Consider the following 13,829-nt stretch of genomic DNA (forward strand, 5'->3'; position numbering starts at 1 on the left):
CCTGGCTCCATCCTTGTTGGTGGCTCCCCTGTAGGGGAGTCCATGGTATTGCAGATCTAGCCAAGACGATATAACAATAACCCCAAGCAAGCAAAGGAAAGGAACCCAAATAAAAAGAAACTAAAAGAAAACAGAATGAGAAAAGAAAACCAAGACTATACAAGAAAGAGAAAAGCTAGAGAGATGTTATTGAGTGAAGGAAGAGAGCCTATAGACAGCAGAAGAACAAGTGAGATTTGAATTTGAAGTTTAGAATAGATAGAGGGAAATAGGGAATGACCTAAACTAGTATTTTTCAATGTACACCTTAAATTTACACCCAATACCACGTGCGATAATTCCAAACCTAACACCACGTCACTATAGATTCCCTCCACAAATCCAAAACCCTTAAAAAAAAAAAAAAACAACAACCCCACATTTACTAATTTACCCTCGAATTTATTTCCAGTAATAAAACGCCTCATTTTGTGAGTCCAATAAGAAAAAAGAGAGATGATAGAAATAGTAGAAGAAAAAGAGGAGAAGAAGAAGAAGATTATTAAAAAACCATTAACCATAAACGAATCAAATTGGAATAAAATTCTAGGGTGTAGTAATAGTAAACAAAACAATGCAGTTTTACCAGAAGTAATTGTAGTTAAACAAAAAGAAGTTTCTGGGATGGAAGAAATAATAGCTATGGATTCTGATTATCAATTGAATTCAAAGATTGAGAGAATGAAGTGTGTTTTAAACACTCTTGGTCCTAAATTACCTGATAAAGGTGCTAAGTTTCGTAAAAATTTGCAACTTTATGAGGCTGAAAGGGATAGAAGGGTTCGTGATCGGGCGTTAAAGGTTGTATTTTTTATTATTATTATTATTATTATTATTATTACTTGTTTATTGCATGTGCTGTTTGAGCATTGTAAATAACTTTAATTGTGATGCTCAGGAGGCTGAATGTGGGAAGTCGACACAATCTCAGACCTCTGGTGAGGAATATTTTATGCATCTTTATTATATTTGGGATTTCATACTTCAATACATGGATATATCCAAAGATAGAGGTGTGAAGCTAGGTACTTGAGTTGACATTGATTATATAAGAAGTTTAGAGAGAAGCGAGTTAAAATGACGATTAAATGGAAGTTCAGTTTGATGGGGATCATCACCTTACTTTAGTTTGTTTGACAGATGGATTTCTGAACTTCTGATGATTTGTTGGTTCACAGATGCATGTAACGGCTCCAGCTCAGAGACCCCATCACCTAAAGACCAGTCACAGTCCGAATTCGGCAAGTTGTTTGGTAAAGAGCTGGACAAAAAGGTATGAAGATATTTAGAATTAGATGATTTGTTTCTCTGTTCACATCTTATTGACAGCACAAGTAACAATTTTGTGTAACCAGCCGAACTGTAGTACTCACATATCAGTCAGTCTACTTCATAAGGGACATCCGCAATCGGGCGGTAGTAACCATCAAAATACAATATCAAATGGACTGTTGTCGAACAAGCGTAGAAAGGAAAGTAAAGCTGACTCTAGACAGTCTCCTTTTAAAATTCCTAGAAATTCCAGTCGCGTTGGAAATGAACACAGAGTGTCCATTGATTCTTCCAGTTTTTATTCCCCCAAGGAGGACGGAAAATTTTCCAGCAACTTCCCAAAGAGGTAATTATTATTATTAATTTTTTCTTATAGTTTTTAGTTAGTTTATTAAGGTTGCATGATTCTGCTGATATGGTTGTGATGTTGTAATAGGCAACTGTTGATTGACTGCTGCTAGCCTGCTACAAATGTTGCACTCAGCTTCTCAATCATTTGTTGACTAGTGACATAGATTTAATTAGTTCTGTATATATTTGGTTTTATAGTAATAGGATTATGCTTAGTCTGTGGTCTTATCATTGTTATTGCAGACTTGCAGTACCCAGCTTGTCATCACTTTAACCTTCTTTGAACTTGGGAGACCGTGTCCTCTCTGAAAAAGTTGGAATAATTAAAGCAGTTTCATTAAATTCTTAATGTACCTCCACATTCGTACCCTAGCTAACGACTTCATTAGGGACTTAGTCATTACATTAAGTCTAAGTGACCGATCCCGATCCTGATCGAAACCTTAAGTGGTTACGTGGATGGCTCAAGTCTTAGCTGAATACTTGGACGGCTCACATGTCCAGTTAGCCATCTGGACGGCTCACATGCTAAGTTAGACATCTGGACGGCTCACAGGTCTAGTCAATCACCTGAGCTGGTCACATGTTTAGTTAACCAGTCTTATCTAGTGAGAGTCCTTGTGCTCGCAGAACTCTTATTTTTTATTTCTATAAATAGGACTTTTCACTTAACAAAGAACTATGCTGACTCTTTACACAACATCCTCCCTTGCAGATTCAATAGTGTGTTTAGATAAGTTCTTACTCAAACAAATTCTAAATAACATTTAGAAAAACTAGGATGCTTTTATGATTGTCTAATAAAATTCTAAATATGCTGACTTGAATTTGGTTCTACTCTTGGGACCACATGTTTATTTGTTAAAGCTGATTCTTGATTGGGGTCAAATAAATCTTGCTCTTCTCATAAAAATGAAGACTTGCATGGGTTTCCTTAACTAATTTGGCCTGGGCTAATTGTTTAGTTCATTTTTTTTCTTCTGAAGGAAGTGGCCTGACTTGATTGTGTACTAGTAGTGGATTTTTTCTTTTTATCATAGTTGAGCAGGGGCTGGCCCTACATAGATCCGCCCCTAGTTAGGACTAGACTTGTTGAGTGTTCTTGACGACCACGAGGTGGACCAAAAGGACATGGACGGAGGTGGTCAAGCATATTTGAAGGAACATTAGTCCATATTAGAGCGGTGAATGGAAGAGCTAACGCTCGGCTGACCCTCATAATTTAGGATGAAGGCATACCTTTGTTCTCTTAAAAAAGAACCACTGATTCTAGAGTATTTCCATGAAGAGAACCTTCACATGATAGAGATTACTACATACTAAAGAACCTTCACATGATAGTTATAATTAGGTAACAGTTACCCCATATAGTGTAAAAGATTGTTGTGGTTCTATTGCCTTATTAATTTTGTAATCACTCATCACATCATGTATGCAGTATGGTGATTCTAAGTTCATTTTAAGTTGGTGATCTGTTTTTTGCGCCTTAGTGGCAAGATCTTGAACATTCTAGTTGAAGTTATTCATAGATAAATGTAAAAGGAAATCGACACCGAATTTTTTATGGATGTATTTCTTTGTGAACTTTGATGCTATTTCCAGGTTAAAGGTCCACTGCCATTAAGTCATTATTAATATAGAATGCATTTTCTGTTTATGCTGTGGTGGTTTGCCTGCCTCTTGGTTTTAGTGGTTCTGAGCGGCCTAAACCGTGTGAACCACAATCCTAATAAGGGGAAGTTTTGGATGTGTGCCCACCCCGCCACTTGTGATTTGGCGTGTGTGTGACTCATGATCCCATTGCCACATTATAGACTATAGTTTCCCTTGTCTACACTCTTGGGGTTACGGCATTTTGTCTTGAGCCAGCTGCAGTCCTTTTTTCTGATGGTAATTCTTTGTCAGGAGGAAATTGTCTCAAGCCCAACCTGCTCTCCGGTCGAGGAATAAGAAGGTGTGTACTACCTTCTTTCTTTTCCTGTTCAAATGCATCTTTTTTATTTACATATCATGCTGATGCACTTCTTTAAAAATTTCCTTTTTATATTATAATTTTATATTTTTCTGATTAAAATTCCATAACAGTTACTATATGTGTATATATTCATATAAGAGCAATTACATCAACACCAAGAGTACTAGCCAACGGCTAAGCGCCAAGGATTAAACTTTGCACCCATGTCCACCCAACATAAAGTAAAAGAGAAAACAAAAAGCGAAAGAAAGATAAACTAAAACTGAAAGACTGGAGATGAAGAAAAGCCAGAACACATAAGCAAAATAACAAACAAAAACCCAAGGACCGCCACCATTTTCTGAAATTTGAGTAATTTCTGACGAATCTATCTCTTCTACTTTTTCCCATTAATTTAAGTACCAGCAATGTGCATACGTGGTCCTTAGGTTGTCATATACATATAGAACAAAGCATCAATATCATCCAAAAAATTGATCCTCCAAATATTGGCAAATTTCTTATAATATCGGCAGATTGTGTTTTCTATTGTCACTATTCTAGGATCTTTGGTTTCAGTACTGTTTCAAATATATGGGAAAAAGTGAAAAACATAGTTGTGATGCTTTGCAGTATTTCTCATTTCAACAAAGCTTTAAATATTCTGGAAAAGTATTTCGTAATGCTTTACGAGACTTGATATTTTGATTCAATATAACTATACAAGATTTCAGAAAAGGTTTTGTTAGAAGTTAGAACAGGGCCTAAGTCGCCCGTGTGAAAGAGAAAGGGTAAGACTGTCCATTAGGGGTCTAAAATGGTTAACCACGTATGTTTCTAGTGTTTTGCTGTCACTCAGATCAGAGTTTTTAGAAGTGGTAAGATATACCACATCCTGCAGTGGGACTTGAAGTTGATATACTGGTATATATTACTATGCAAAATATCTGACTGATCTGGTGGGTGAATAAGGTAGTAGTCGCTTTTTATGCTGTATACTTATATAGATATAAATGTTTCCACATGTTGGTTTGATTTTTTGATTTGATTTGATTTTATAATATAAAAAAAGAGTATTTGTAATTTTTTAATTCATGAAAGTTGTCGGCTTTGCTTGATAGGAAGATATGAGCTAAGTGTTTGGTTTAGTATTTAATGTCCTGTATATTCTAAATGTTATATTGAACACACTAATTCATTATTTTCTTATAAAAATACCGTCCTGGCATTTGTTTTCCTATATCTCTTCATTATGATTATCTTTGTGACATTTATACCGTGCTAATGTTACAAAACAGCGTGAGACAGTGGTCCTCTTGGATGAAGAAGATTGTCATCCAGAGGAGACAACACAAGAAGAAGATGAACCAGTTGGACGGTGAAATAAATCTTTTAATCCCACCCTAGCTGTTCTATATAACAATATGTTTCTTTGGTGTCTTACCTAGAATACTATTCTTATTTCAGGATGGAGGCTAAACTTTACTATCCGTCTAGGTATCTGTTTTCTTTATTTGGAGAGGATTAAACAGGAAGAGTATGACTATATTGACTTACAGTTTTGGAGTCCAACATTCCTGTCTATGCTCATGAACGTGTATGTGGCACAGGGATGACCCAGAGTCTGTTGAACTTTGTTATTCGGACATTAAATTCCTTGCTCCTGAAGCATTTTTGTCATCAGCAATTATGAATTTTTACATTCGGTAAGTCTCTTAGCTCATCAAGTATTAAAGAGATTTGAAAGCCCATTTTTTTCATAGTTCTCGTGAATGTAGCGGTTCCTATCACCTGTTGTGGTATTAAACATTTTTTTTTTGTTTTAATCAGTAACAACTTTCATTAAATAGAAATCAAGGTATATACAAGCTTCTGCATCAGCTAGGGGCTAGATAGAGAACGAAATAGGATAGCAGATAGGATTTCAATATATATGTATCTGTATAGTCTTTTTCTATATTGCTTTTAAACTGCTTTTTTATTTATTAAACAGGACGAAAACATTTGTTCCAGTTATTTGCTTAAAAAGAGTTCTTCCAGTGTGGGAGAAAAGTCTATAAACTTATTAAAGGGATTAGAAAATATTTAAATGGAAAAATATAAATCCCCAAGTAATTACAAAAAAAAAAATGGAAAGAGGAACTTGAATGATGTTATATGCACCGAGGCAGTGGTTGAGTAACTATGGACCTTAATAACATTTAGCCAGAACCCTCAAATATTGTAAAATTCTTAAGGAACTTCTCCATTTATTCTATATATTTTATTTTTTTAATACTTTTTCTGTGAAACTTGGGTGAACATTTAACTTACATAACTTGCTACTTGCTCCGATAGATATCTACAGCGACCTGTATCAGCTACTGGAAGATCAAGAAGCGATTATCATTTTTTCAATACATTTTTTTATGGAAAACTGAAGGAAGCTGTATCTTGCAAGGTAATTTCCCTGGTTATTTTACATGATAATGCTATGACCTTACGAAACTTACGGTTCTTGTGCTTTGGTTGAATATTGAAGAGACTTGTGAGACTCAGTACAGGAGTAAAGACTTGATCAAGTAGTTGTAACCTTATGAGGTTGGTGCGACTATGTTTGCGTCACTTAGCAGCTCCACTCACCAGCTCTTTGAAGATTTAAATCCTTCTTTGTGTTTTTTTCAGCATAAAGATATTTAAGGGGAGTCAATATTTGACTTTGAGGTCTTAATTATCTTGTTTCCTCAGGATTCTTGGTTTCCAAGCTGTGCTCATACATATATCAATATGTGGTTCTTTGTTGTAATTGTAGACGAATGACAAGGACCTATTGTTCTCCAAGTTCAGGAGGTGGTGGAAAGGTGTCAATATTTTTGAGAAGTCGTACATTCTTTTGCCTATACATGAAAGGTGCGTCATTTGGGCTCTTGTTGCTCCCCCCCACCCGGCTTTATATAATTTTTATTTATTTATTCTTTTTGTTTTTTATACTAAAGAGTTCAGTACATTTAAAATAGAACTTTGAATTTGTGTCCTAATCTCATATATGGACAATCAGATTTTGAACCACTGACACTGCCCACTATAAGTGAAAATCAGGCTAAAATTGATTTCACCGAGGAGTTAAATTCTGCATTTGCTCAGTTGAACTTGTTATATTGCCTTTGTCTAGCTTATGATTTGTTGAAATATGAGAGTTAAATATCTTGAGAAGATGTGATACACCAATCTTGGTGCTGGACTGTAGACTTTCACTCTCATGGTTTGAATATAATTATGTATATTTGTTTCCGTTCTTTTCATTTTTTTCTTGTCTAAAATCGAACTATCATGCTTGATGCTTTCAGTCTACACTGGAGCTTGGTGATTATTTGCCTGCCAAACAAAGATGATGAGTCCGGACCAATTATACTCCATCTGGATTCATTGGGATATCATCTCAGTAGCCAAATTTTTCAGAATGTTAGAAGGTGATACACTGAATGTCCTTGATTTCATAATTTTATCTTCCATTCTTTTACATTAAGGAAGTACCTCATCTTCCTGTTTCCTGTTAGAGCAAGGAAGTCTCAGTAGTAGCCTGTTTCCTGTAAGAGCAAGGTATCCCTCAGTAGTAGCAGCCAGTTGTAGTGGAGGAATTGCCCCGTAACAAGTTTTCGCAAGGCAAAGCCGTATTGCCTGTCGGCTTTGCTTGTCCGTACTGCTTCTGCGCTTTTTGAGAGAAAGAGTTTTTTGTAAAATTATGAGTAAACTAGTATGATATAAAAGTTTTTGAGCTAACCTTGATCATATAGGAATCTTTTTGTTCTGATGCCTCAATTTGGATGAAGAGTAGAATGACGGCAGGGTATCAGTTTATAGTGTTGATACCTACCAAGAGCTCATATGTTTTGACTCTTTCAGTGAAAATAGGGACAGGTCACCCTTTAGTGCCAGAATGAGAAATACTTGTTTAACTTGTAAAATGAGACGTGTATCCAAATTTTATCAAATTTTCATTCGAGAAGCTTAATTAAATGTTGTCTTTTTGTCTATTTTCTTGCGTTCTTAGCACATTCCTTTGTAGGATATCTCATCCTACATTGTACATAGTCCATTTATTTTGCTAATATATAAATTGATTGTTTACTTCTTCGGGTAAAAAATTGATATGTATACCATGCATTACCACATGGGGGGTGGGTTTCCTAATTTACTAGGTATATATCTCCAATTTGGACGCCAGAGTTTGATAGGCTATTGGACAAAAATCAATAAGGTGGAATTTGAAGTCGTTAAAAATTGCTAGTTCGTGAGATAATGGCATGTGTCTCTTAAATAACTTTAGGTCTCATAGCCATCTTCTTTGGATATAACTTATTCCTGATTTGGGTTGGCATTTTGCACTTTTATCTCAATGTAACTCAAAATTGAGTCCTATCTTCAGTTCAATTGTATGTCTAATATCTGCAGTCTCACCAAGTCACGGTCAGCCTAAAAACCGTTTTATCCTTTCCTCTAGACGCATCAACTAAAGGATTCTCTGGAAATCCTCTATAAAGTTCTTTTATATCCCAAAGCATCAACCAACAAATCTTGGGAGTGCTAAATGGGCCCATTTAGCACAACCGAAAAATGGTAATTGGATGAAGAGCTAATCCCAGTGTCTCCCGAGATAAAGGGTTGTAGCCTGTAGGTGACTTGGCGTTTTTTTTTCTTTTATTCCAGAGTGGTATTCTTTCTTTGAAAAAGTTGTCTCTGGGATTGGAGAGGAGAGGTCCTTGGAGGAGTTTAGCAGACCGATGGGCTAGACGGGTACTTCGTTTTGTTGTTTGGCAATCGGCATATTCTTTCTATTTCCAAAATATATATTGAATCTTTTACGCCATTGTATTCCTTAGTCTTGCATATCCTTCTCAGTTTTCGTAATTACTGAGTATTGAAATTAACTATGAAATGCTTTGGCCAAATTAGTTCATACCTTTGAGCGTAGACGGTCAAGCATCTGTTATGCACTTGTGTTCATTGGAGTTGATTGGGACTAGAGAATGGCTATGGTTGTTAAGCTGTTGGTCAATAGCCAAGTTCTTTCCTGTTCTATAGGCATTAGCTTTTTAGTGGTGTAGTTGTTTGTAATCTCTATTTAAAGAGTTTGAGATTAATAGTAAGAGTAGGTTGGAAAAGATATTGTTCTTTGCACCAATGTGCATGAACACGAGGTCACTGGTTCCTCAATAAACCAATTCGGAGGCCCTGGGTTTTCTCTAATTAACCCAAATCTGTCTTACAAATTTCATGATTGTAACATCTCTCATTATGGCTTAGCAAAGTTTATGTTTGTGCTTTTGTCCCTGCATAGAATTTTTCTTTGGTGATACAGCAAAAGGTTTTGCAAGGCCAAACAGTGTTGTGTCATTTAGTATTGCTCGTACTCTTTGATTTTTCAGGAATTAATGTGAGTAAATTTAAAGCATTTCTAGTTCACGTAATACCCCCAATGTTTTGTTGAGCAAACTTTGCATCATTAAGTCTGTTATATAGGGATCACAATCTGTATATCATTCAATTGTGAGATTCCATATTCATGCACCTAAAGAGTAATGCAGTGTGTTTGGCCTTCTTTTTCATACTTTGTAGTGATGATGAATTTCTCTACAGCTTCTTAATATAGCATGGAATCTCGTCTTAGTGGAATGCAATTATGTATGCGTTGTTTGTTCTCTTACATTGTTGATGGCCCAATTTCTACTGTAGCTTTTTGAAAGAAGAATGGAACTACCTAAAGGAAACCAATGCTCCTACAAATGTACCTATGGCAGAGAGAATATGGAAACACCTTCCTCGTAGAATTGATGAGAGGATAATCATGGTAATGCTCTCGAAGTTTAATGAAATCAATGCCATTCTGTGCCATATCTGTTTTCTTTGCTGCTACCCTGTAAAATATGCTTGGGTGTTTAAATTTGTGTTCTGTGGATAGTAATGCATTTTTTGTTGCATGTATATGAAAAAACATAGTACAAACCTGAAATCTTGTTTATGTGCATGAAATTATGGGAGAATTAGGAGTTTCTTGATTTGTTGTTATACAAGTTCCTTTTTATATCATTTTCGCTGATACAATGCTTGAGATTTTCTAATTAAAGCACGTGTACATACTAATTCCATGTTCCATTAGTGAGAAGAACTGAGACCTTTGCATCCCAAGGAAAGTCCCATGCGGCATTAACTATTTGGTCTTTCCATTAGTAACTGATTTGCACCAAGGGTCATGCCATAACATAGTTTGGTCACCCTTATCAATTCTATGTCTAGACGTCTAGTGAACTTGGTAGATTCTTTTCCCACTTTTAGCACATCTCTAAGCCCATAAGGAGTCTCTAGGGATCCAAAATTTCATGATTTTCTCGACACATTGTGTAGTAGTAATTCCATCTGAAACTTAACATCAGACACTGACAAGCTTGGTCTTTGCTTCTCTGTGGTTCTGAGCAGAAAAATATATCAAAGGCAGAAAAGATAACCACAATATCTTATGGTGTCCTATTCAATGCACTGGGTGACTAGTTAAGTCTGCTAGGCGGAACTCATCCAAGAGATCTTATAGTTATTTTCAGGTTAATAAAAGAAAATTTTAACATGATCTGAAGGAAAGGGAACCATATGTAGTGTGGTGATACGAAAATCAAAGCAACAGTTGATCACATTATTGTAGGCAGTCAAAGGCTTGCCTAGGATCATCACTGGGTGACTAGTTAAGTCTGCTAGGCATGGGTTCAAGAGTCAGGCGGAACTCATCCAAGAGATCTTATAGTTATTTTCAGGTTAATAAAAGAAAAGAACAGAAAATTTTAACATGATCTGAAGGAAGGGGAACCATATGTAGTGTGGTGATACGAAAATCAAAGCAACAGTTGATCACATTATTGTATGCAGTCAAAGGCTTGCCTAGGATCATCACCGAGGCCCTAGGCTCATCCCTATTGGCTACAGCATCTTGGCCTTGCGCCTAGTTGCCTAGACCTGTCTGTGCTCATCGAGTAGTCCCTAGGCTCACCTCCAGCGCCTACTTAGAGCCTGTGCCTTTGACTGCCTATAGGATACAATATCTGTATCTGGGTCCTTATTCTTCTTATAGTATGTGTCTGTGCGGGAGCATGTGCATGAGGACTCGAATATCCCCCACGTTGTTACTTGTGTCTGTAATGAGCTAATGATGCATCTTAGGGGCCATACATTAGTTTGAACTTTAAATGAGAATAGTGATGTCAATTTTGTGAACTAAATCCTTATTGTCATTTTTACTCCATGATTCTCTAATGCTAAAGTATGTGTGCGCAATTAATATCTTGCCAGGTGGTTATGAAATAAATTATTTTTGTATTTAACCTTGGTACGTAGTTATAGTTTGTCATGATGGAATGTGGATGCCTTTATTACTAAGTTTCATTGACACGGATACGTGTCTGTATCCGATACAACAATATTAAAATTTGAGGTATATCACATACAATATGTGAGTATCCGACACTGACACGTAGATATGTATCCGGCACGAATTATTTTTAAAAGATAGTGTGTCCATTCAACATAGCTTTATTATATTGCTGGCAAACGTTGTAATTGTAATTATTACTAGTTGTGGACTTCATTAAGGACTAGAATATATTTATCTGGAATTCTGGAGTTCACTGATGTAGGTTGATTGTCTGAATATAGGAATTACATTTGCCATTTGAGTCAGTGTGGATTGCTTCTGGTAAAATTCTTTACTATAGTCCTGTTTGTGCAGTAGTCCTCTCTCCTTTACCAAGTTGCCATGGACATGACATACTCAAAAGTAAGACCTTTGTCCAGCCTTGTCTTGGGCATATGAAATAATTTTCACATGTTCGAATGTAGCAATTATAAAACTATAGCCACTAGAGGTGTTTGAGAATGTCTTGAACTCGGGGTCCTTTAGTAAGGTTGAATTAGCAAACGTATACCCTATAGGGTGTGCAGATATAAGTTGGCAGGATGAATGAATCATATTGAAGTATATTGGTTCATCAATTTAGTTTGTATTCTTTTGACATTTGAGAAATTCAATCATTACTGAAATCTATTCATGACTTTCGCAATCTATTGGCAAATGAAGTTCACTGGATTTACTTATTTAGTGTATATGTGAAATTGTAGTATTTGAATGGATCAAAACCATACTTTTCTTGCTTAAGATTTATGTGTTCTCCACCAGGTTCCCCAGCAGAAAAATGACTATGACTGTGGCATCTTTGTGCTTTACTTCATGGAGCGTTTCATTGAAGAGGCTCCGGAGAGGCTCAGAAAAGATGATCTAGACATGGTATGGTATTCTGAACCGAAAAAATAAATTTCTTCATCGAGCCTGTCTTTCTTAGTACTTTTAATTCTGCAGTTTGGCAGGAAGTGGTTCAAACCTGAAGAAGCTTCTCGTTTGAGAGGAAGAATTAGAGAACTGCTTAAAGAAGAGTTTGATAATCCCATAACAGTGAATAATAACGGCCGGGAATCATCACCTACATCTTCAGGTGATGGGTCACCAAATTGCACCGAGGAAGAGTTTGATAATCCTATAATAGTGAGTAATATTAACAGCCGGGAGTCCTCACCTACATCTTCAGGTGATGGGTCACCAAAAGGCACCAATGATACTATAGATGTTGAAGCATAGAGGAGATTCTAACCATTCTGATGGAACGTGATTCAGGTGAATTTTTTCTGAATCATCCGTTCCAGGCGGCACCGAATGGGTCATTGATATTTGATAGAGTAATATAATGTATATTTTGTGCAAGTGCATTGTAGATGTATCTTGATTCAGGCTATCACATGTAAATGAAGATAGTGATGTAACCTTTATTGTGCGGTGATTTATTACAACCAATATGTGATCATCAGTCCGTTGTATTGCATTAACTGGCGAGGAAGGATACAAAATATAGAAAGTTGGCTGTAAGGTGATTTTTGGGCTTCGGTAGCAAAATATCACATTCTCGTTTATTTAGGTACACTAGTTTTAAAGTTCAAGCCCTTGGTAGCAATTCTGAATACGGGAATGATTTGAGTTTCATTCATTTACATATTAGAAAAATTCGGTCAAAAATTTGTAACATGTTAATTTTTCTTTACTAACCACGCAATACGTTAATAATACATAGTATATTTTATATTAGTATTAAACGTTTTGAAATAAAAATTTAGATTTCAAAAATTCGGTACACTTGAAGAGAAATTATAATATATATTTGTCAATATAATTAAAATGTTCTAATTTTATTCAACTTATTATAATTTTTACTATAATTATATATTATAATGTTTTATTTATAATTTTACTTATAACTATATATTATAATCAAAGTAAAATGTTCTACTTATAACTATATATTACAAATATATAATTAGAGTAAAATGTTCTACTTATTATAATATTCTACTAATTTTACTTTAGTATAATTATAATATGGGTTTATTCGTAAAAACCCCCCATTTTATGGCATGGTTTTGTGTTTACCCCTCAAATTTTGAATCATCACAAAAGTCCCTCCATTCCGTCCCCTACTTATTCAAAATCATCCATATTTTATTATTGTCCAAAAATACCCTTTTAAACACAAACTAAAAGAAATCTGCCCAAGCCCAACTAACTAAACTAAACAACGACCGGGTATATAGGATCACCCTCGCCCTCATCTTCTTCCTCATCCACCGAACCAGCAAACCCTTCTTCCTCTAAAATTCTTGATAACCTTGTCGGTAATCGATCAATTGGTCAGCTGGTCTTTTCAGATCTATGTAGTTCTGTTGGATCAATTGGATCTAATGATGGGGTTATGCCAGTGGGCTTGATTCCTATCAACCAGTCCATTATGGAGAAGTTGGATTTGTTTCTTACTGAAGTGGAGCCCAAGAAGGAATTGAAAGAGCACGGACTGGAAAGACTAAGAGACATCATTGAGCTAATAGAAGGCATCATTTTCTTACCAGCTGGAGGACATGGAGGAAATACCCCGAGTGCATGCACCCTCGAGTGAATACTTGAAGAAGGAACCAAATTTCAGCAGTGAGAAAATGATGAGGGCGAGGAAATCACTGTTGAAGGTGGGGTTGGGTACCAACAAAGTGCTTAGTGCTTAGGGTTGGGTACCAACAAAGGGCGAGGAAATCACTTGAAAAATATATGGAGACTCAGAGAGAGCCCATTGGCTTGAAATTAAATTGAATATCTGAT

General features: G+C 35.9%; 1 protein-coding gene across 2 annotated transcripts; it reads left to right on the forward strand.

Moving 5' to 3' along the window:
• Positions 1-444: 444 nt before the first annotated feature.
• On the forward strand, positions 445-12,581 carry LOC147515464 (ubiquitin-like-specific protease 1D). 2 transcript variants are annotated; one of them, XM_086587696.1, is made up of 14 exons: positions 445-840; positions 938-977; positions 1,218-1,312; positions 1,395-1,657; positions 3,568-3,611; positions 4,913-4,994; positions 5,084-5,113; positions 5,227-5,322; positions 5,954-6,056; positions 6,408-6,505; positions 6,943-7,065; positions 9,329-9,443; positions 11,814-11,921; positions 11,994-12,581. In XM_086587696.1, exons 1-14 carry the CDS (start codon positions 496-498, stop codon positions 12,267-12,269), a joined length of 1,818 nt encoding a protein of 605 aa, XP_086443822.1. In that variant the 5' UTR covers positions 445-495; the 3' UTR covers positions 12,270-12,581. The 2 variants fall into 2 exon arrangements, with proteins under 2 accessions (XP_086443822.1, XP_086443813.1); XM_086587687.1 differs by having other exon boundaries at positions 449-840; positions 3,568-3,616; positions 4,915-4,994.
• The last annotated feature ends 1,248 nt before the right edge of the window (positions 12,582-13,829 follow it).

This window comes from Coptis chinensis, chromosome 2 (genome assembly GCF_015680905.1).
Source record: "Coptis chinensis isolate HL-2020 chromosome 2, ASM1568090v1, whole genome shotgun sequence".
NCBI classification, from domain to species: Eukaryota; Viridiplantae; Streptophyta; class Magnoliopsida; order Ranunculales; family Ranunculaceae; genus Coptis; species Coptis chinensis.

What these genes read in the sequence shown, in the direction of transcription:
- LOC147515464 (XM_086587687.1), top strand. Translation starts at nt 496, where the DNA reads ATGATAGAAATAGTAGAAGAAAAAGAGGAGAAGAAGAAGAAGATTATT. An exon ending in TCCAGCAACTTCCCAAAGAG is followed by an intron (nt 1,658 to 3,567) that starts GTAATTATTATT and finishes ATTCTTTGTCAG; the next exon opens with GAGGAAATTGTCTCAAGCCC. An exon ending in ATTTTTCAGAATGTTAGAAG is followed by an intron (nt 7,066 to 9,328) that starts GTGATACACTGA and finishes TTTCTACTGTAG; the next exon opens with CTTTTTGAAAGAAGAATGGA.